The sequence below is a fragment of the Siphateles boraxobius genome, unplaced genomic scaffold (assembly GCF_051911475.1).
Source record: "Siphateles boraxobius isolate OS27281-9 unplaced genomic scaffold, OSU_SipBor_1 46, whole genome shotgun sequence".
Taxonomy (NCBI): domain Eukaryota; kingdom Metazoa; phylum Chordata; class Actinopteri; order Cypriniformes; family Leuciscidae; genus Siphateles; species Siphateles boraxobius.
This window is the reverse complement of record NW_027509097.1, coordinates 18,223,196-18,248,248: the sequence shown is the minus strand read 5'-3', so window position 1 is coordinate 18,248,248 and position 25,053 is coordinate 18,223,196. Positions and strand designations below refer to the sequence as shown.

Genomic DNA, 25,053 nt, shown 5'->3' with positions numbered 1-25,053 from the left:
TGAAGGAATCATCATCTCTGACTTTGAAATTTCTGATTGGACACTTATTTCTGTTTTCATTTTTTTTTAAGTCAATTATACATGTTTAATTATAAAATAATCAGTGAATGTAAATGTATTAATTAATTTGTATACAATTACTAAAGGTTAAATGGCCCACTTTACTTGAATTCACCATTATGTCTTTATCTGGTTCTGAAAATGCAATGCTTTACTCAAAGACCTTCCTCTCAAGGAAGTGAGCATGCATGAGAGAGGGAGCAAGCTAGCAAGAAAAAGAGAGATGTGAGACTATACACAATGCCCTTATATGGACATAGTTTGGGCATGTTTTATGCAAATTACTAGCTGCAGTGACACCCTCAGTTGGAATCACCTGGATTCATCATGAGGACTCACCAGAATTTCATTAGAACGAAAATAAGAACAGATTTATGTGTCTATGCACATGTTTTCTGTGTACTATTAAGGCCCATTGGTTTTTTAACCATTAATTGTGCATCCTTTAAGGCACTCACTAAGATTACTATGGTATTCATCATCTTCTTCACTATCTGAAGTGGCCAAATAGCTTTTGGTTGGCCCAGACATTTCCCCTTTAATTTGATAAATGAATCCCAGTATTTCATTGGCCTTCCAATCTTTTTGGCAAACATTGATACATCTCTGGGCAATGTTCATCAGTTTCTTTGCACTTCTTTCCCCCTCACTAGAATGTGGATTCATTTTCAAACACTCCTTGTAGTGCCTGATTGCTAAGTCCTCACACTTATAACTGTACTGCTGGAACTCAGCATAGTAATAATGCACTACATGCACACTATCATTTTTCTCGCCAGCTGTCTTAAATGTTCTGTGGAACAGACTGTCTGCCTTGGACACTTCACCTCTCTCTCCGTATTGAAGTGCAAGCTCACACATGGCAATGATAAAGTAAGGTTTCAGAGAAGTTGCCTTTTCTAAGTAGTAAATGCACTGATTTCGTGCATTGTTTACCTCAGTCTGGTTTCCTCTGTCTGTTCGTTTTTCTTTCTGTAAATTAATTTTCTTGGTCTTGTAGCACATTGCCAACTGATGATGTATGAAACTTGATTCTGGTGAACTTTCAAGTGCTTTCTTCAGCAGTGCAATGGACCTGTCTACAGATCCTTGATTCCTGAAGAATTTCCCAACATACCTTATGACATGTGGATCTTCTGGAGAGCCATTCAGAGCTGTCTCCATTAGTTTCTCAGACTCTTTCATCAACTTTTTGGAACATAATAAAAGTTTAAGTCCTAGAAGAATTCTCAAGGCATCATCATCTGGGTTGTCGTCAATGGCCAGTCTCAGTTGTTTGATCGCAGGTGAATCCACAGTGCAAGATGTACCACATTCAATGCGATACAGAGCTATGGCATAACCTGCGTTCCACTCGCTATTTTCTGGATCCAGTTCCACGGCCTTCTGGAAAACCTCTACGGCTCTGTCATAATATTTGCGAGAGAATTTGAGATAGGCCCATCCTTTCTCACCAAGCACCTCTGGAACAGATGAAGAATGGGTTGGAAATGTTTCATTAATCTTTTGAAGCTTCATCAGGTAACTTTCACACTCTGTGTAGTTCTTCATGTGGTAGTTTATCCAGGCAAAATTTCCATAGGTGACAATTAGAGTCTTATCACAGTTCTCTCCAAGGTTTTCTTTAATGAGTGTCTCAGATTTCAACAGGTGGGTAAAGGCCCCTTCTTTGTGCTCAAGAAGGAATTCCACATATCCTAAAGAGCAGTGAGTTCGTGCGACTCCTAGTTCCCCCCCTAGACCCATCTTGACCTGTTCCTCAAGCCTATTGAGGATATCTGTTAAGACTAGATCAACTTTTTTAATGTCCCAAGTGAAGTGACACTCCAGCTGATCCAGTTTTGGTTGTAAACTCTCCTGGATTGAACTGACAAGAAAACAAATCAATTAGCAACTTATTATGAAGTAACACATTAGAACATCATTATGCCTTCAAACAAAATGCCTTAATATTAAGTAGGGAAAGGGGAGATGCCTTAATATTAAATGCCTTAATATTAAGTAGAGCTCCGCTCGTGCGCAGTGATGTAGCAGTGATGTAGACAGTGATGTTTTCGGCGTGCTCCGTGACATCTCCTTTATTTTACTTTTATATCATTGCTGTCAGTTGTGAGTTTGTCAACATGCCAAAGAAAGACGATAGTCAGAGGGATACATCCAAGTCGAGTTCGTCGGCCGCTAGCAATGAAGCTATATTAGCTGGTATTGCTAACGGGGCTGAGCTGGCGAAAATCACCTCTCTCGTAGATGGTTTAAAGAAATCTTTGGAGGGCCGCCTCGACGCAATTGAACGCTATCATCGCTTCAGAAAAAAGCCATGAAAATGAGCGCCACTTTGATGATTTCGACGAAGCCATGTCAGCCAGTGACAGCCGCATAACAGCTCTGGAAGCTACGTGCAACGAGCTACAGGTGGCAAACGGTCTCCTCAGGGCTAAAGTGAACGACATGGAGGGCCGCTCCAGCAGACTCAATGTCAGGATTGTGGGTATCAAAGAAAGAAGGGGAGGAGAAAGGCAGCCCTACTGACTTTGTTTTTAAGCTGATCCCAGAACTACTCGGCCAAGACAACTTTAGCAGACCCGTGAAAATAGACCGGGCCCACCGTAGCCTGAGACCGAAGCCTCAGCCTAATGAGCGGCCACGGATCATCATTGCCATGGTCCACAACGATCGGGACGTGATCGACATACTGCGATTTAGCCGTCAACAAGCACCTCTGTACTATCACGGTGAGAGAGTCTCCATTTTCCCTAGCTACACGGCGGAGGTCTCGGCTCTGCGGCAAGCCTATACAACCGTGAGGAAGCGGCTAACTGAAGCTGGTGCTAAATGTGCCCTGCGTTTTCCAGCCAAGCTTCACGTCGACTACAACAACACATCGGAGATGTTTCTGTCTCCAGCTGAAGCTGAACGGTTTGCCAACTCTTTAGGCCCAGCAAATGACTATATCCTATATATTATTATCATTGTGTGTATATATAGATATATAACGTTAAGTGTATATATATGCATGTACTGTATGTATATATATATATATATATATATATATATATATATATATATATATATATATATATATATATATATATATATATATATATATATATATATATATATATATATATATATATATATGGATAGATTTATTTTTTTCCGGACTGGATATTTTACTATCCAGCGTTTTGATAAAGATTCAGGTCAAACTTTTACTTTCAGTTGGTCATTGATGCAGCATAAGGTAACGTTATGTGTTTAAATAGTGTTTCACACAGTGTGCTTTTTTGGGTACACAAATCCAGTACTGGGACAATTAAATTTTTTACCTTAGGTCTGTATTAATATTGAGTGATACTCCCGGCTATATGTTTTAATTTGTTTATTTTTTCATATAAACAAACTCTTCCTTATGGTATTTTCTTTTTATTTTCTTAAGTTTGATGTTTTATATGCTGCACCGTTTATACCCCCCTCCCACCTGTTATCTATATCTACACCAAGCGTGTGTTCTGAATATCGCTTACACTGTATACTTCTTGTGGGTGCAATTTAATCATTAGTTAATGTGTTGGAGATGAGCACGGGGCCCCGTGGTAAGTGGACTTTTCGGTGAGTAGTTTGGCTGGCTCTGTTAGCCGGCAGGCTCCTTGTTAGCTAGTGGGATGTACCGCTTAGTTATTTTAGCGGGTTTGGGTTTTTGGGGGGTTTTATTTGTTTTTCTTTATCTGTCTTTTTGTCACTTGTTGTTTTGCCAGCCTTTTGTATGTCGCATATCAAGCTTCACCTTATGTCCCTCCGCATAGATCTATGTCATTTATTCACTTAGGTCAGGGATTAGTCACATCACTTTTACTACTTGGAATTGTAGGGGTATGGGCAGGACTCTAAAACGAGGTAAAGTATTCTCACATTTGAAGTCCCTGTCTTCTGATATTGTATTTTTGCAGGAGACCCATATTCAACCTTCAGAGCAGAGGCGCTTAAGATCTGCGTGGGTTTCTCAGGTGTACTATTCCACCTTTTCCTCCAAGGCGAGGGGGTTGCCATTCTTGTTCGCAGAACCATCCCATTTGTATTCAAATCGCAGATTAGCGATCCAGTTGGGAGGTTCATACTTGTCACAGGTATGGTTAACTCAGTCCCTTTAGTTCTCTTAAACATCTATGCCCCAAATTTCGATAACCCCGATTTTTTCTGTAAAATATTCAATCTTGTCACAGAATACAACGATTACAACATAATTATAGGCGGCGACTTTAATTGCTATTTTGGTCCACTATTGGATAGGTCCTCCATGTCCATGCCCCCGTTATTGAAATCTGTATCTGTTCTCAACAGCCTTGCCAAATCTCTGGACCTGGTTGACATGTGGAAGCACCAGCACCCCTTAGAAAGGAAATTTTCTTTTTTCTCCCCCGTGCATGGTAGTTTCACAAGAATTGATTATATGCTGGTTGACTCTAGACTTATTTTGAATGTCATAAGCTCAACTTACCATAGCATCTTAATTTCCGACCATGCGCCCTTCTCAGTGGTGATTGATTTCAAACTTTATGCCACTCAATATAGTTGGAAATTTAAACCCTCTTTATATTTAGATGACGAGTTCAGTGGCTATATATCGACCAAAATAGAGAAGATTTTCTGCTCATTAATGACAATGACGCTGTCTCAGATTCTATTTTGTGGGAGTCGTTTAAAGCTGTAATAAGAGGGCACATCTTCTCGTATCAGTCGTCTCACAAAAGGGCTAGGTTCAGGCGTCGCACTGATATTGAGGCTGAACTAGCTGAACTGGAGGAAGATTTTCGAAACACAGGTTCTGATGACACTCTTAGCTCTATTTTGAAAGTGAAATATGAATATAACCATATTTTGGGTGAGCAGGTTGGGAACTATATTCGCTCGCTAGGCAACTGAAGGGTGTCATATCTGATAGGGCTATACATAAAATTGCCTCATCCACCAGTCAGCTTTTAACTGATCACAAGCAGATTAATGACAGACTTTTTAATTTTTACAGCCAGCTATATATTTCCAGATCTACTGCCACGGATACAGATATTGGCAATTTTCCCCATACTTTAGATATTCCAGTCCTTTCTGAGTTCGCAAGATTAGAATTGGAATCTGAATTTACACTGGAGGAGATCAGAAATGCAATTCGTTCTTTTCCCGGTGGCAAAGCATGCAGTCCAGATGGATTTGGGATAGAATTTTACAAGATGCACATTAACGTTATCGCCCCACTCCTGCTTCGGATGGTCAGGTGCTCAGTAAAAAAGGGTATCTTCCCTCATACTCTATACGACGCCCATATCTGTGTCCTTTTAAAAAAGGACAAAGACGAAACAAATGTCTCTTCGTATCGTCCCCTATCTCTGCTCAACTCTGACCAAAAAATTATATCAAAAGTCCTGACTAACCGGTTAAACAAATATAATGGCACTTTAATTCATCCTGATAAATCAGGTTTCATCCCCAATAGATTTTGGGGAGACTTCTCAAACACAAGGTGTTTCCTTAATTTAATGTATTCAACTAAATTGCCCCACTCTGCTGTGATCTCACTAGATGCCCAGCAGGCCTTTGACCAGGTGGAGTGGAGATACATGTTCGCTGCTCTTGACAAATTTGGTTTTGGGTCGAAATTTATGAAAATATTAAAAATGCTGTATGCTGGCCTCCAATCTTCTGTTATAACCAACCACAAAAGATCCACCCCGTTCCTGTTGCACCGTGGCACCAGGCAGGAATGCTGTCTCTCTCCAATGCTTTTTGCTCTAGCTCTTGAGCCGCTGGCCATTCCCATTAGAGCCAATCCCCAAATCTCCGGTATAAGGTGCGGCACATCCGAGTGCACCATCGGTCTGTACGCAGATGATGTAATTCTGACCCTTTCAGATGTAAAAACATCCCTTTCACCCCTTTCTTTAATCTGATAGATGGCTTTGGGCGACTCTCTGGGTTTACTATAAACTGGGAGAAATCTGTTTTTATGCCTCTGTCTAGCAGTCTTGACTCCAGTTTTCTTTTCAATCTGCCCTTCAGAGTCTCTCATGGCCACTTTTCCTACCTGGGGATTAACATCCCCAGAAAACCAAAACTTCTCTTTAAACTTAATTATATGGATCTGATTTGCAGGCTCAAGGGTATGTTCGATAAATGGAAACTTCTCCCCCTCTCATTGATTGGCCTTGTCAACATTGTTAAAATGGTCGTGCTCCCTAAATTTACTTATCTATTTCAGAATGTGCCCATCGTCCTCACTTCTTACTTTTTCAAGACGTTAGATTCTATTATCATGCCCTTCATCTGGGCCTCCAAGCCCCCCGTATATTTCAAAGGCCCACTTACAGAAGCCCACTGAGGTGGGTGGTTTAGGCCTGCCTGTTTTTCGACATTACTACTGGGCCTGCAACGCCAGAGCATGGGTTTTCTGGAATCTGTCCACGGCTGGGGGTGCAGAGATGGGTGGACCCTGCCCTAGATGGCCTGAGATTGAGTTTAGTAATGCTGTGCCACTTACTGGTGCCTCCTTGTCAGCCATTCTATTCTCAAAACCTGATATTAAAACTAAATCGCTACGCAATCATTTTTTACTTTGCAACTCGATTAAAACTTTAGAGCAAATCAAGGTAATTCTGAAACTCCCAGAAAATTCAATTAATGTCCCCATATGTCAGAACCCCTGTTTCAAGTCTGGTTTGATGGATGCTGTCTTTACGCAATGGTCAGACAAAGGTTTAACTACTATCAGGGATCTTTATGTTGATAATTACTTTGCATCTTTTGCCCAGCTCCAGGCTAAGTTCAAACTCCCTGCTAACCAATTTTTTCGTTATCTACAAATTAGGAATTTTGTCAAGCATACTTTTTCGCTCCTAGATGTGACCCCCATGCAACATGTCTTTTTTGATATTATGACCAGTCCTCCCACCTCCAAGCATTTGATTTCTCGGTTTGTTAATCTCTTTGTTGTGGCAACCCCCTCTCTTCATATTAAAGAGGCGTGGATCAAGGACACCGGCGAAGTTATATCTGACGAGCTATGGGCGAAAGGGTTAAACAGGATAAAAGAATGCTCTATTAATGCTCGACTTCAGCTTATTCAGTTCAAAGTAGGTTTGCACTACTCCAAGACTAGACTGAACAAATTATTTCCGGCTGTCTCCCCCACTTGTGATAAATTTAAATCAACTAATGGAACTCTTGGGCATCTTTTCTGGTCCTGATCTAAGCTCACAAAATTCTGGGTCGACATTTTCAGTTTGTACAGTGCTGTTTACAATAGACAACTGGTTCCTGACTGTCTCTTTGTAATACTGGGCTGCTCCGAAGGTTCTTTGGTTTTACCATCCGCTTTACAACAAGCCCTCATGTTTGGTATGGTCATTGCAAAACGGGTTATCCTAAAGGAGTGGAAGACAGCTTCCTCTCCTTGCTTCAAGAGGTGGCTTAATGATATGGTTTCCTGATTGGGTTCTCTATGTCTAACTCTCAAGATAAGTTCAAGAAGATCTTGGGCCCTTTATATATCAGGAAGGATAGAACTCAAACTGGGACCTAAATGCATTGCACTTTTTATTTTATTTTTTTAAACTTTAGGTAGTTATCTTTACTGAGACTGCCACTCCCCTTCGGCTCAGGCCTCCTTGACTCAATTTGTGTGAGTGGACTTTTTGTGATATCTATTCATTGTACTGACACGTATATTTATACTTGTTTCTTTCTATAGAATGTGTAAGTGCTGGCTGTATGTGTTTTTGTTTTTTTTGTTTTGTTTTTGTTTTGTTGTTTTTGTGCCTTAATTATTTAATTTCCTGCCTTTCTTTTTGTTTGTATTATGTGCACCTGTGTATAAAAAAAAATCTGAATAAATAAAATTTACACACAAAAAAAATTGTCAGGGCGGGCTTTATAAGATGATGGACAGATGATCAACAGTAACGTAATTGTCCACGTCACCAAAGAACACGTGGGTTGAATTTGTTTACAACAAAGAATGGCTGCCGCTGGATAATTAAGATGTGTAGATTCAACCATCGCGTCTGTTATAGAAGATGTAGACAGCGCATTTATTTTAAAAGAGGAACAGAGAACCGCAATCAAGGCATTTGTCGATCCAATTGAGTGCAGAGGCATTTTCTTTCCTGGTTCGGTTGAAACACGCCCCATAATCACAGCCCAATGGAGCAGTATCAGACTCACATTCTGACTAGAATTTGAGTATGACGACGTCAGGCTAGTTTTTTTCTGTGCTATACATTTAATTTGTGTATGAATTTATTGTAGTTTTTAAAATTGTTATGCATTCATCCTTGCATACACCCACCCATAACCATAACCCATTTAGCTTTAAATAATATATAATAACAAAAATGTATTGTTTGTTTATTCAATATTGTCTATAATAATAAATAATACCTCTGACAAATACCTCTGGTGTTAGTTTGGTAATTGTATTGTTGACTTGAATGTTATATATAGCTTTAGCAGCAGTGCTTTCAAGTCATAGCTTTCCACAATAATTAATTACATTTATAAACAATTTTCTCACACTCAAAGTGCATTAGAGTGAGAGGGGAATCTCCTGAACTCCACAAGGACATAGAGGGATAACGCCTACTCTTGTAGTGAAACACCCTGGGATTTTAACAAACCACAATAGAGTTAGTACTTCAGTTTTAATGATCATTCAAATTACAGTCCTTTTTATAGTAGGTTATACACAGATGAGCCAAAACATTATGACCACCTGCCTAATATGCTGTTGGCCCTTTGCGTGCTGCCAAAACAGCGCTGACCCACCGAGGCACGGACTCAACAAAAACTCTGAAGGTGTCCTGTGGTATTGGCAACAAGATGTTAGCAGCCGATACTTCAAGTCAAGTCAAACTTGATGGTCCAGCACATTCCACAGATGCTTAATTGCATTGCGATTTGGAGAATATGGGGACCAGGGCAACACCTTGAACTCTTCATGATGATCCTCAAACCATTCCTGAACAATGTGTGCAGTGCTTGAGGGTGCATTATCCTGCTGAAAGAGGCCACTTCCACCAGGGAACACCATTTTCCTGAAGTCAAGTCAGGTCACCTTTATTTATATAGCGCTTTATACAATACAGATTGTTTAGCAACTTTATAGTGAAAACAGGAAAATTATTCAATTCATTTCATCTGTATAGCAGCTCAATTGTGTCATTGTTCAGCTGAAGTCAGTTCAGTGTTGATACAGTTCTGTTGTAACGATCATCAATTATCAAATTAGTTAATTTAATCTATAAAGCAGTTCTGCAGAAAACAGCAATGATCATGATTATGATTCAGACTGCATCACAAGTCAGAAATCAGATTGTGCATCGATAGCATTCAAATATTTCATCCAGTTCCTTTTGCTTGAAGATCGGTTCCATCACACCAATATGGAGACCAAGCTGGTCATATGATGGGGTGTACCTGGTCTGCAACAACATTTAGGTAGGTGGCACATGAGTGGGCGGACCAAGGGTTTCCCAGCCGAACATCATTCCCAGCCGAACAACCCCCATGTTAATATGCCAGACTTAACAGCACATATGTTTTTACAGCCTGGTACAAAAAGTGGTTTTGGACTATATAACTAATTTTGCCCTTCATGACAACTGTGAGGGAGGTGATTTTTTTAATAACTCATTCGTTTAAATTTTATTACGCCTTATATTAAAGTTCTGCATAATTCAGGGCAACTCGAGTGACAGGTTGATTGCTGCCACTGTCACTACAAGCCGTTTGTCTGCTGTCTGTTAGCCGTCACGTCACCTCAGCTAATCCTGCCTCTTTGCCCATTTTCGGTTATCCAGGAATGACTCGCGGTGACGCACTGCCAAGATGGCAACAGCTGGCTCAGCCCACTTTGGGCTTCAAAAATCCTCTTCAGAAACCTACGGGTGACGTCATGGACACTACGTCCATATTGTTTTACAGTATATGGTTTTGACACATTTCTTCCATAACCATTGATACAATTTTGTGTGATTTGTGCCACAGTAGACCTTCTGTTGGCTCGGACCAGACAGGTGTCATTGCCCTTGTGCATGGACTAGCCTTGGGTGCACAACACTCTGTTGCCTTTTTGTGGTTTATGCCTCCTCTGACCACAGTGGTAAATTATCAACAATTTGGCCTATGTCAACTTAGTACTTTAACCGCCCATTTCTCCTGCATCCATCACGTTTATTACAAGAACTGATTGTTTGCTTACCATCTAATCTAACATACCTTAATATGTGGTCTTTTTAGGAGATGATCAACGATATTCGCTTTATCTGTGACGGGTCATAGACTCATAATGGCTCATCAGTGTATATCCCACCACTTTAGTGAATTTGGATGCAAAGAATGCGCCCCCTGCTGACCTTACTAATATTTCTTCCAGCAGTGGCCTTACTTTTGCAAGAAGTTTGCCATCAAGGGATTTACCCAAGTGGCGCTCACTGCAGAGTCAAATGTCACCCAGCACCACCTCTCTGGACGTCTAATGGGGTGGAGGGATAGAGTTGTGGGTAGGGTCAGGGTATGGTTGAATACTGTATCTCCACCCAGGACCCAATTTCATTCGCTCCTCCTCGCTGGACGTCTAGTGAGGGGGAGCTAGACACAAGCTCCACCCATTTGCTCTGCAGTGAGCAGCCTCTGATTTACCTGGCCCAACCCTGCTTATCTTCAGTAAAAACCAAGCGAAAGCTGCATTCACTGTCATAGCTGCTGATAATGGGAAAGAGTCTGTCTGATTAGCCATTCAATGTCTTACTTTTTTTTTTTTTACTTAGATGCTTAGAGCTTAGATGAAAAGTTTATGTGGTTAAATGAAAATAAGATTCAGATGAGGGTTTCCCGCAGTAAATGTGTTAGTTAAGGTGGTGGTGGGTCGGGTCGGGTCGGGGGGGGGGGGGGGGGGTTTAGTGTGTACGGGGGTCGTCGGGGGTCCAGGAGGAAATTGCATAACTCCTGACACAAATTAAGACAAATACTGAAACTTGAGTCTTATATCTTTTTAGTTTGTCAAGGTAATAACATTACATCTGATAGTAATGTTATCCGTGGTTCTCCAATTTTTTAGAGTGCCGTACCCCTCTTCCACTTAGACTGCAATCACACCTTTTCCATTAAGGGACAATATTTGCCCCATTTAATCAATTTTTCCATTTCATTTTTTTACCTTTGTAATACCTTTAAATAATAAATAATTCATTAAATAAAACAATGTTCAATAAATAGGCAATGTTAAAAATCGTTTAATATTAATAAAAATACTGTATTAAAATCGCCAGTAGGTGGCGGTAATTCATTGTCTTTATGTGTGTCATCGAGTCATTAATTGAATCTCACGATTCGTTCAAAGCCACAGATTTAGTTGCAAAATAGAGCAATAAGCCTGACTATACTGTTTTAAATGTAGTAAATCACTTAATGTTACCCTTTTGTTTTGTTTTTTAACTGTTGTATAAAATCAATGTCACATTTGAAAATCGTGTGGATATTCGGGAAACATTGTGTGACAGTATAGATGTTTGGCTTCGGGCTGCTATTGGTTGCGTCGGGTTTATTTATTAAGCCTATCATGGCTAAAGGCGGAGCATATATACCTGCGTTGCATGGAATTGCGTCACAGAGCTTCTTCTTGCTTTTCCGGTTCCGCATGCTGAGGAGCATGCGGGAAGATTGTTTGTAAAGTCCCTCTTATGGCATGTAGGGAGAACCGAGTACTGTTTCCCACGGCTGAAGTGTCGGTAGCCTCTTCACAGGTAAGATCGCGGATGTTTGTAGTGTCTATCCTTCCCTCATAGGGTAGTGGATAAATCAAAGTGCCTTGTGTTCTGTTACAACGTGCGCGTTGATTTTGCACTTTGGACTGCCGTGACTGGGATTCCTCGCACCCCAAGTATGCAGGTTATTTGTATACATGCGTCTTGCTGTATGATATTTCTTTTAATTATGACTGTTGTTTCAGACGTGCAGTATATTCTGCTGAGTAGCGGGGAGGATTCCGGTTCTGGGGTCACCCGACGTTCGCTCATTGATTTTGGAGCGCTGCTGTTTTGCTGCTGTTTTGCTGCTGTTTCAATAAGATATCAAAAGCAAAGGATTTGCGTCAAGTTCATTCCACTCTGGCTGCGGCCGAAACGAAACTGAAAACGTATTTGATAAGAGGAGTATTACCTCCCTGCAGTTTTAGTGTTTGTGCGTGCGAATGTGTATGTGTGAATGGTTACAAGGAGAGTGTGGTGTTAGTTTGGTAATTGTATTGTTTCTTTCTAATGTTTATTGTTTAGTTAATTGATTTGGTATCTGTTTCTATCATGAACTGTGTATTTAATTATTTTCTGCATATTCAGTTTTTTTATTCATTAGGAATTGAGTTTCTAAAAGCAAAGGGGCGGGGCTTGACTTGATTTATTTTTGTGCGGTGTAACTTCTGGCACTGTGTGTGGAGGTGATACTAATCTTGTTTTTTGTTGGTTTTCTTTTGCATTTCGTGTGCTACTTACAAAATTGTAAACAACTTCGTTGTGGTGCTCATTGAGTCTCCCCCTACTGGCCACACTCAGTCTTGTTGTCTCATTATTTTTGAGTGTTACTCTTTTGATTAAGTGTATTTATTTGTTTGTGTTAGTCAGCGTTGTAGTATTCTTTTGAACATTTTCCTTGAATTGTCTTAGTCTTGACTTATTTATTTTTATTGTGACATTTAATAAAGCAATTATTTATTCATCCGCGTCTCTTGTCCGATTAAGGGAATAAATCTGTGCATCCTATTTATTAGGCTTGTATTCCTGGGTTAAGAATTCCCAGGTGGCGTAGTCCTTACATTAGACTTATAGCAATTTCCCTTCTCGCCACAATTGCATCAACATTAAAAACACTGCTGGATATCAGCCTGCATTTTGTTCGCACAAACAGCGCAAGCGGCTTGTGACAGAACATAGACCGACTGAATGACACTTCAATTTAAGTTGAAAATCTTAAATGAAGATTGCTGAACTCCAGCTTGTCTGTGTTTTCAGATCATCCGCGCTGCTTGAGCAGTGTAGAGAGCGCGCGCGCGCATGTTTGCCAGCTACTATTGAAAAGGCCGGGTAGAAAACAAGTTCTTTTAACAGAAAAGCTCTGATTTGGGGGTTAAATTATTGAATTCTGGCATTTGTGGCCACAGCGGATTAAACTGAAACTTTCCTATTTCAGACGACAAACTACGCTTGGCTAACGTTACTATCTTGTTCTGTAACTCACTTGCCTAGTAACCATAGTAACGGTGCGCACGCTTTCGCGTTTTCTGCTATGACGTGGAGTGCGAGGTGCACTCAACCTTGCATGAATTGAGTGCGTGTCGAGTCGCTCCTGTCGCTCTCTACTAAAATTCGCGCTGCGAACATAAAGCCCGCCTACTTTGATTTGATTGGTCATCTCAAATATTCTGACATTGACGAGCAGTGACAGACCAATGAGGCTCAGATGAACACACACACACACACACACACACACACACACCCTGTCTTCTGTTTGTTCTGACGTTCTTGGCGCCGCTGCGGAAGAACGCGCTGATTACACGACTGACGGTAGAGATCCACTTTTGCGACACGTCTGAAGTGCGGTGTCGCACGCCTCTCCACATTTGTATGTTGATGGGCGTTCCTCAAGTTTACCGCTATGGGCGTGGTTTTGACCCAGCGGCCAGTCTAGAACAAAGCCCTCTCGAGAGACTACTTCTATTGGATAGACGCGTCGCGTTTGACGGATTCATTTGCATAAAGATGGGCATCGGCCAGCTTTTTGATGCACAGCATTTTTCCAAATGAAGCGCCGCCTTCCCGGGATGCTTTGCGGGCGCGTTAAAGTCGCGTGACGTCACCCATAGGAATAAAGCGGAGTGCGGCGCCACTGAAGTGTCGCACGGACAAGTGGATTAGTACCGTGAAGCCCCGTTCTCACCGCCAGCGACACGCAGCGACAAAGCGACATGATCCCATTCATTTCAATGGAGCGCTGGCGACATCCGGCGACACGAGCGACAGTGACCGTTGGCGACAGAATGTGGGCGTGTCAAGCGACAAGAGACAAGCGACAAAAGTTGAGAAATTTCAACTTTATGCAAATGAGAAGCGATTTTCGCGAGCGACAACCAATAGGAAAGAAGCCTTTTCAGTGGAGCTCACGTCACCGTCTCGAGTGCAGGCAAGACAGAAGAGTTCGAGGATGATTACACTGTTTAATATGATTTAACTGTAACCACATATATGGATATAATAAAATGATGCATGGAAAAGAAACTGTCGACAGTCTCAGTGAGTTTAATTCATACATTTATAGTTCGAGTTGTCTAATTTTATGATGCAAGTTTAGTAGGCTACTACTGCAGTTCATTTTACAGTTTCCCCTGCATTGTTTTGACTATTAGGGACAAGAAAATTTATTATTTGTCAATTACGAATGACGTTTTAGTAATTTATGACAGTATGAGTGAGTTTAATTTGTTGATTGATCGATCGTTAATCTAGTAAATTATTTAATCCACTGAACGGGAGAGCCGGGACGGTTGAAACACTTTTCAGATAAACGTCATTTTCTAAGATAAGGTTACAGATAGATTTTTTTTTGTGTGTGTGATCAACAACTCACATATGTGTTCTCTTAGTATCATGTGTTATTCGTTAGAAACATAGAATGATTTAAGTAAAAATTCACTTTGAACGGGAGTTGGGTTTTGTTTCAATCGTCCCTCCAGAGCGGGACGATTTAAACACAGGGGTGGGACGGATGAAACATAACAGTTTAAACGGTAACTATTCATCTAATTCTTGTTTTTATGAACAATACCTGACAAGTTACTTATGTACATATTGTTACAAACATATTTTGTCCTTTATTTTCATTTTAAAGTTCATATTAACATTTTTGTTCTGTCGCCCAATAAACAATCGGCGATAAGCCTTTGTGCATTTTGCGTAATCTTTCTAATAGGCTATTTTGAAGAAGACAGACAAATCCGTTTACAATTAATTCTTACATTTTTTCCTTGAGTCATATTGAGTGATTTAGTCATATTGAGTGTTTTCCTATGACCAGGTTTAACTGGCACGAGTCGCTGTTTCAACCGTCCCGACAGCGCCTCCAGCCATTTAAACCTGTTTTGTCCGTAAACTAAAAAACTCTGATATTATACACTTAAGGGTGTGATGCAGTACTAATACACCTGCCATATTATTATTACAATGGCACATGAAACAATAAATACAACTTTTCAGTCAAAAAAAAGTACCGCACAAAAGATTTCACTAACCACACTCAAACAGCTTTCCGGCTCTAACTTTAAAACGGCAAGACCTAAAGAAGAAATATTTTCGCGGGTCTGATGAGTAGCCTCTCGCTGCAACCTGCGGTGGACATCCAACCGGCCACATCCAACTGTGACGTCAGAAGCCACCATGCCCAAATTGGACACATTCTCATTAACGTTAACATTAAAAACAGGAAGAAGCATCGAGAAGAGAAGAGTAGAAGACGATGGTAACTGCTAAACAAAATGCACAAAACACACTTGCGGTTTTAGTATAAACACTCTTCAACATAATACGAATGAGTTGTATGAGAATGAGATGTTACCTGTTGAAAGCAGCTGTTATCACTTTAATAATAGTTTGTAATGAGGTCAGTGCGGTGCGGCTGATCACTTGACTAGCATGCCTGCTCCGCAATCAGCTCGAAAGCCCGCGATATGTAATAAATTGTCAAAATATCGATGTAATTCGAATCAATAAGGTTTGATGATGTTGTTTTAGAGCTATGAATTATCTTCAACTTACATATTTGGTCATTTAACTCCCCTGTGATGTCTCTTAACTGAGTTGTGTGTTACATTTGGCTGAGTGAATTTCGTATCAGTAACGTGTTTTGTATACTATTACTATTATACTATACTAACTGCATTATTATATCAACAATTTCATGTTGTTATTTGGATTATAATAAGGGTAAATATGAAAAATATTTTATTTCAGTGCTTATGTGTGACGTTACATCCTGTAAATCTTATTCTGCTTGTAAAGAATATGAGTGATATTATTGTATATTTATATTAACGTTTTTCATAGGCCATCATAAATGCCCTGGCTGTCCTCCGGGATAATTCCTTACAGGAGGCTGAGCAGGTCTTCCTTTCTGGTCCGGATTATCATTGCAGGTCAGAGTAGATTATTAATTATTTTTGCACAATGCACCCTTTTGTTACTGATATTTCTGTTAACACAACAGTTACTGTTCTCTGATAACCATTTCAGTGAATTGGAAGATTTTAACCGACAAATTGATAAACAATTGAGGAAAGAAGGGAGATCATTCAATTGGTGGGTGTTGCTCTTATATTTACACATTTGGAGTTTGGAATTAGACGTCAGTAACATGAATATTCTATTTGACTTTCTCTCTCTACAACTCCAACATTTCATAAGTGTTAAGTGTTAAATCAGAAATATATATTTCAGTTGAACATGTTAAACAAATTTCTATTTCTCTCTCTCTCTCTCTCTCTCTCTCAGAGTTGAAGCCATTCTTGCAGCAACTGGTGGAAACGAGGATCTTTTTGGTGCTTTTGTTCTAGCACAAATAATTTTGTTCTTTCGTATAATATAAGTACATGTGTATATATAAATAAATTCATGCTTGAATCATTCTCAAGTTTTGCCTTCTGATATCTGGCCATATCATTTAGTGACTGCATATGCTGATTCCATCGTTATTTTACCTGATAATGCGCAAATTAGTTAAACTTAAGGAGGTTAATCAATATACAGTATAATTCAAGAAACTAACTCACTCCACTTTTTCAGTTGTTTAAAGATTGATATACATTTTTTATTTGTTTTGTGTAAATTTAAATTTTTCAAAATGCCTCTGATGCATTTTGAATAAAAAAACACATTTTATAAAAATGCTCCTGAGATTAAATGTCTTTCGAACTATCTATGTACAAACTAACCTGTAAAGCTGCAGCCTCCGATTGTTCAGGAATATACTATTGATTTTAAGTAGTATAGTGAATGTGTTGCTCTGAACAACTGTGACATTGGTTATTTTAACAAAAAGTTATCACACTTGCATAGATGGGTCATTTTAGACCCATGTGTGTAAACGATGTATTAACACAAAATAATAAATTAAAAAATTAACTTGTGACAAAGATATTTTGAACTATGATGATATTTTGATATGTTAAACTCATAAAACCTGAACAGAAGGGGAAGCGAGAGATTAACTGTTTTTTATGTATTAGAATATTGTGCTAAAGTTCATTTATTTCAGTAATTCAACATAGCTGTAAGCCATAATAATCAAATTTATAACGCATAAAGTCTTGAAATATCTCACTTTGCATGTAATATTATATATTAGTGTCAGCTTTTAGTTGAATTACTGAAAAAATTAAATTTTGCACGATATTCTAATTTTTCGAGTTTCACCATATTGGTTCTTTAATTTAAGGTTTACATAAATTCCATTCTGCTGTTCTATTATTTGATTTCAAAGTAATTTGCTATAACAGGCATTAACTAATAAGTGAATTCTTAATTTGGTTGTAAAAATGCAATATTTCTATAACCACATAGAAAGAAATGTAAAAAAAAGTTTACATATATTTTTTTTATTTAGAAGGGATAACTATAAGTGCAGTTTGGATCCCATATAATTAAGAAAGTGACAAAAACTCGTTTTAGTTTAAGTATAGATGCTCCCTTATACGTTTATTGCAGCAAAACCATGATTATTGATTACCATTTGTAACAGAAATACAAGAAAAATACAAAAATATCGTTTTAAGGGACATTGTTTACTTGTACTACCATGTCATTAACTTACAAAACCAGTGAGCAATGCAGAGGTAACGTATTGTCTAATACAGCTGTTAAGGGAGTGATTGTGATTTAGACCATTCCAAGCCTGCCAAAGCGTCACAATTTAACTGCACCAATAATCTGTAGCGTCACACCTCTACACAAATAACCTCATCTTTATTATAAACCAATAACTTTTTTTTTAATTTATTTTTATTATTTTTTTTTTATTATTGCTTAAAGAAAGATACAAACACCAAACAAACCTTAAGATACAAATCTTATTCGATTACAAAGAAGTCCAAATAGCAGCACAAAATATAAACAAACACCATAAATCTAAATAAAACACAAAGAACAAAAAGTAAAATAAATAATAAATAAAATATTACACAAGGGGGTTATCATCAAAAAATACCTTCAAAAGATTATATAATTTAAGGGCTCTTTTGTTATGCACAAGTCTTAAAGATTTGAAGAAGATCATTAAATCTTTATGGAAAAGTAAGAAAGTGGGATTGTTCTTAAAGAATCTGCATTTGTGTATGAAGTAATTGGCCAACATCACAATATTGTTCACCAAAAATTCATGATCGTAATTCGAAGAAAAAGACAAATACTTTATAGTTTTAAAATTAAAGTCAGGTATTACATATTTCAAACTTAACCAAACATAAAGGTCATCCCAGAATTTCTTTGAGAATTTGCATAAATAAAATAAATGTTCCAACGACTCTATGTCTGCTTCACAAAAAGAGCTCTCATTACAATCCATATTAAATCTGTGTCTGAGGAAATCATTACAAGGATAAATATCATTAATAATTTTAAACTGAACCTCTTTTACCTTTGGAAAAAGAGGAAAAGTGAGAAATCTTGTTCTAATTTGGCACACTTTGTCTTTCGGGAAATCAAATATAAGAGGTCTCTTTTTAACTTTACAATGGAAAGTCTCTATATTTACCAATGATCTTAAAACTTTAATCTTACAGCCCTCCTCTGTAAAATTATAACCAGAAATGAATAAACTCTTCAATCTTGGAATCACAGGTGAATAACACAATGCACCTTTAACCAGCTGAACCAAACCACCAGGAACAGCTTTTAATAAAGCCACATATAATTTCTGAGTGCAAATAATATTATATTTTTCACAAAAATTGTCATAACTAAGGAAATTCCCTTCCCCATCCATAATGTGTACAATGGACCAGACACCTTTATCCATCCAGTCCTGAAAGAACACAGATTTCCTATTAATAAGGATACACTTATTATTCCACAAAGAACAACTATGTGGGGAAAAATTGTGTTTGTAAATCAGTTTCCAATACAATAATACCTGACTATGAAAAGACGACAATTTACACTTTAGTTTTGCTGGCTCAAAATCACATCTCAAAAGAAAATCAATGCCCCCCAAAAAATCAAAGATTTTGGAAGAAAAACTCGACCAAACAGAATGTTTATTCCTAAGGAAAGCTTGGAGCCATCTCAATTTAAGAGTGCCATTCATAACATCGAAATCAATAATATTCAAACCTCCCTCACTGATTGGCTTCACTACATCTGATTTTCTTATGTAATGGTGTTTGTTTTTCCAAAGAAATTTATACTGAATTTGATTGATATCCTTTATCCACCTGTCAGAGATACCTAAAGAATATGCAGGATAAATCAGCCTAGAAAGTACCTCAGTTTTCTGTAATAAAATTCTGCCAAAAATGGAAATATCCCTTTGTAACCACACATTTAACATATTTTTACTTTTTGTTATATTGTCAGCCAAATTATTTTTTTCTCTAGTTTTAGTGTCTTTAGTAATAACAATACCTAAATATTTTACCTCATTTTTTAATGGAATATTAAATAGTTGAGATTCAGTCCGATTATGCACTGCCATCAACTCACACTTTTTTAAATTTAAATTCAAACCAGAAGCTTTGGAAAAATGTGACACTAAATTAATGGCAGCTGGGATCTGCTCTGCATCCCTGAGAAACAGAGTAGTATCGTCTGCTAGTTGACTTATTAATAGCTGACTCCCCAAAACATTCAACGGCTTAACATCTTTACTATTTTTCACATAAATTGCCAAAAGTTCAGCTATTAAAATAAACAAATAGGGACTAGTCGGATCTCCTTGTCTAATACCTCTGTTTATGTTAAAACGCTTAGAAGTCCCACCTGGAAGCGATACTGAACTATTAATATCTTTATACAACATCTCTATCAATTTGACAAATTTATAACCAAATCCAAAGGATGTAAGTGTATGTAAAATGAACGTATGTTCCACAGTATCGAATGCCTTATAGAAATCAAGAAACAAAATAAACCCATCATCCTTAATCAAATGTGCATAATCAATTAAATCCAAAATAAGTCTAATATTGTTGTGTATTAACCTTCCTTTAATAAAACCAGATTGTGTTTCACTTATAACTTGACTCAACATAAATTTTAGCCTGTTTGCAATAGCAGATGTAAGAATTTTATAATCAACATTGAGTAGGGTAATCGGTCTCAAATTATCAATAACTCTTTTGTCTTTGCCTGACTTTGGGATGAGAATGATCAACCCCTGCTTCATAGTTGGAAGTAAAGAGTTAGAATCAAAACAATCCTTTAGAGCTTTAAACAGCAAATCTTTTAAATCTCCCCAGAAAAATTTGTAAAAATTTGTAGTCAGACCATCCTGACCGGGAGATTTACCTAAAGGCATTTTTTTAATAGCGGAATCGATTTCCTCCAATCTCAGGTCTACATCACAGCTTTCTTTAAATTCAATATCAATCTGCGGAATAAAATCTTTTATCTTTTCTAGAAATTCTTGACCATTTCTGACAGAATATGAAGAAGAATAAATATCACTATAAAATGAGTAATCTTCCTCGGATATTAATTTGGGGTCTGTGATTACCTTCTCATTAACAATCAAACTATTCACAGCATTGCTTTTCTGTCTCCTTTTTTCTAACTGACAAAAATATGCTGTATTCTTCTCTCCTTTCTCCAACCATTTTGCACGAGACCGTACAAAAGCTCCTTGTGCTTTAATTAAATAAAAATTATCTAATTTAGCCTGAAGAGAAAGTAATTTATCAAGATCTTCTTGAGTCATTACCTGTGTATTACAACAAGTGTTAATCTCTTGAATTAAACTTAACTCTTTTTGCTTCTGTTCTTTGTTCTTTTGTTTGCCAAATCTAATTGAAACTTCCCTTGTTTTAAATTTAAAATACTCCCATTTATTCCCATTAGAAGTTAAAGTGAGGTCATCTTGAATCTCAATAATCAAATTTCTTATTTGACTACAATAAACTTTGTCCTTTAAAAGTTCCGCATTAAACTTCCAGTAGTCTTTCCTAAAGGTACGTTTTGTTGTTGGTGTCAAAATTAATGAAATGAGGCAATGGTCTGTCAATGGTGCGGCAGAAATGGAAACTTCAGTGGCAAACTCAGAATGTTCCTCAGTAGTTAGCCAAAAATCTATCCGTGACTTAGAGGATCCATTTGGTTTGACCCAAGAAAACTGGGACTCATTAGGATGCTTCAACCTCCAGATGTCATTAAGGGAGTTTGACTGGCATAACTCCTGAATAATGTTATTAAAATGGTGACTTGTATAACTAGAAGGAGATCTGTCCAGCCATTCATCTGGTGCTAGATTAAAATCACCTCCAATTAGTACAAAATTTGTTTGAAATTTCGATTTAAGCTGTGTGACAACATCTGTAATTTTAGAAAATAAAACCTTGTTTTGCCCACTACTATTATAACCATAAACATTAACTAAAATAAGAAAAGTACCTTCACTAATAACCACAGCAGCAAGCCAATGACCAAGAGCATCAGACTGAAAAGTCACAATCTTCCCAGGGCAATTGTTAAGGCATATGGCGACCCCAGCTGAACGATTAGAGCCATGACTAAACAAAATTGTCTCTCCCCACTGCATCTTCCAAAAAGCAGCATCTTCTTCAGTAGAGTGAGTTTCTTGTAGAAAAACAAAATGTGACTTCTGTCCCTTGCAAAACAAAAATATACCTTTACGTTTTAAATTGTCCTTTAGTCCCCTTGCATTTAACGAACAAAAAGATAAACGAGATTTCAACGAGAACATACGCCCACTGGAACTCACAGTGTACGGATCGAGAGTGTCAAAAAGCTATCGACAATGAGATTAGAAAAATAAAGTGCAACACTTACAAAAAAAGTCTCTTAAAAAACAACACATTTCCCATCTTCCAAGACTTCACCATCAGGCAAAAATTAGCTTCCCTTCAATGAAGGCGAAGGGACCACGAAAGTATGCCACTTTCCCTTCAGCTCGTGCTTGTTTAATGCGTGGCCACAGAACTCCCCTAGCCTCTCGGTCTTCTTTGTTTAAGTCCTCAGCGAAATGAATGCCTGCCTCCTTGCACACTGTTGATCCCTTTGACAATGTCCATATTTGATCTCTGTAGATTCGCTTCGAAAACTGTATGATGATCTGGCGCGTACGATTTCCTTCTCTTCTTCCAATCCGATGAACCGTGTCAACCGCCTCTTCCATTTCCCAGGGCACACCAGGAGCAATCTTGGCCAGCAGGGTTATCACCTCCTGTCGGATGTTCTCGTTCTGTTTCTCTGACGAGCCTTTGATGCGTAAATTCCAACGCCTTTTGTAGCGATCCAATTCTCCTACCCTTGACCTCAGCTCTTTATTTTCTTTCTTAATATCAGAAAGTTCCAGCTCCAATATAGCTTCCTTCTGCTTGTGTGCTTTCATCTCTTCCTTAACCTCAGAAATGGCGATACAATTCTCTTCCATTTTTTTGGACAGCTCCTCAAGTTTTTTCTCCTGCTTGTCAAATCGTCTGCCGAGGGAGTGAATTGCCTCAAGTATATCCGCATTAGAGATATCTTCCACCTGATCAGGCCGCACTTTCTTCATTATGTGAACTTTGCTGGGAGTGACAGGTAAATTCAGCAGCGCATTCCTCCAAGACACGTTTGTTAGTTTCAGCAGAAACCTCCATCGCGTCCTCATAATCATGATCATTTCTGTTACTGCTCACGGCCTTCTCTTCAGAGTTACGTGCTCTACTTGTCATCTTTAGGTGATAAAAAAATAAATCTCTATTAAACCGTTTGGGAAAAGTCTAAAAATAAGAAATAAAACTTTGAGACCTTGCTAGCGATTAACCTATGCTGCTATCTAGTACGCCATCTTGGCCGAATTCTCAATGTTTCATCCGTCCCGCGTTTCAATCGTCCCGGCTCTCCCTTAATATAAAAACACTCTCCCAACAGCATATACTGTTTCTTTTTAGCCTAATTCCTAGTCAAATTAAAATTGTATAGTTGTATATATCACTTGTGATGGTATTTTGTATAGATATGGCCAGACGTGCAGTCTACCAATAACATTAGAGCGACAGCACTACGAACGCCCACAAGCGTCATCACAGTACAGACAGAGCCTAGCGACATACAGCGACAAAGTCGCTGGCGGCGTGAAAGGGGCTTGAAGCGAACACGAAGGCTATCACATATTTAAAGATTGAAATGGAGAAAACAGGACAGAGTAACTCGGCGGATATCGCTCACATAATTTTTTTGACGACATAGTTAAGGCGTTCGGCGTGTGTTGCTTAGGCGGCCGCCTTAGTAAAAGTGCTGCGGGAAACCCTGTCTAAGTTTCATAATCAAGACAAATAATATATAGAAACAGTATTCACCTCATCTCTGACATTCTTTTTCTTGTAGCTTGCGGGAAATGATACGGGACAGCTCTGTCGAACAAGCTCGGTAGCCTATCCTGCGTATCACTTTCGGTTCCTGAAAGAAGCGTCAGGCTCGTTCAGTTTCGGAGGCAGAGCAAAGGGATGTCCCGGCTGGCACTGGACGCCCGTGACATCTGATTGGCCACACCGGGTGTCACCTCAAAATTGAAGTCGACATACTGGCAGTTTGATGCTGAGTGAAATTACATTTAACCTCTTGTTGAAAAAAGCATTTATTTTGATGTTCGACCGCTGCGTGCCGTGCAATTTTAAGGTTGACGTTCCTCACACAGTTTGAAAAATTCAAAATTATGCAGCGCCAGAGTGCTCTCATAGTTTTCCAATAAGTAACATTGTAGGCAATTTTTTTAAAATAAAGTTTTGGCTTTCTCTGGATTAGAAAGACTATCTATTTAAAAAAATAATAATAATATATAGTTTTGTCTTTCTGTGGATTAAATAGCATAAAGTGTAGGCTATGTTTTATATAGAGAGATATAGCCTAGCCTACTAGATCACCCTTTCAATTTATTTATTTTATTTTATTTTTATTTTTTTTTGTTTAAGTGAACTTTCTGCTTGTATGGTGATTATACGTTTAATTAGACACAAGAAAAAGTGAGGGTAGGCTACGCTGCAGATTATACTGCAAACGGAGCCATCTGCGCGACACCCTTTTTTTATGAATTTTGACAATGCATGCACATTGTGGGAATTTCAATTCACAGTAAATGCTACTCTGTGTATTTGAGTCCCTTAAAATTTGCATTTGGTAACACAGCATGTTGTTGTCAACAGATAATATATAATAATATATAATGGTTTAACGTTTGAAAGCAGAGAAATTAAATCAACTTTAGATGTTAGTATTTTAATTGTACGGATGTTCTGTAAATTAATATAATAAATAATAAAAATTATTGTTATTATTAATAATAATAATAATCATGTTACTAGTTTTATTATAACATATATTGTTATTAAATATTATATTATTGTTACATTCTCTATTTTTTATTTTACAGTAAAATGTAGCAATAGTAAGATATTTATTTATTAATTTAATACAATCATATTTTAAAAATAATTGCATGCAACTGATCACATGCTTGTCCTTGTGGAGACATTTTTGGTCCCCATGATGACAGCTTATAAATCTTATTAAGTGATGTTTTTTTTTAAATTTAAAAATGAATCATGATAATCAAAATTATAATTGTGATCTAATATACAGGTCCTTCTCAAAAAATTAGCATATTGTGATAAAGTTGATTATTTTCCATAATGTAATGATAAAAATTAAACTTTCATATATTTTAGATTCATTGCACACCAACTGAAATATTTCAGGT

At 38.0% G+C, this 25,053-nt stretch overlaps 2 protein-coding genes across 2 annotated transcripts in view; one reads left to right on the top strand and one right to left on the bottom strand.

Annotated features, from left to right (window-relative positions):
* Positions 1-347: 347 nt before the first annotated feature.
* Positions 348-23,785, bottom strand: LOC143710202 (interferon-induced protein with tetratricopeptide repeats 5-like). The gene is made up of 2 exons (XM_077201188.1): positions 23,657-23,785; positions 348-1,927 (listed from the first exon to the last, which is right to left on the bottom strand). Exons 1-2 carry the CDS (start codon positions 23,668-23,670, stop codon positions 484-486), a joined length of 1,458 nt encoding a protein of 485 aa, XP_077057303.1. The 5' UTR covers positions 23,671-23,785; the 3' UTR covers positions 348-483.
* The window catches only part of LOC143710201 (uncharacterized), a 65,880-nt gene continuing 52,568 nt past the window's right edge, over positions 11,742-25,053 (top strand). The window contains exon 1 of the mRNA XM_077201187.1: positions 11,742-11,849. The gene's annotated coding sequence lies outside the window, so the exon portion shown is untranslated. The remainder of the gene's footprint in view (positions 11,850-25,053) is intronic.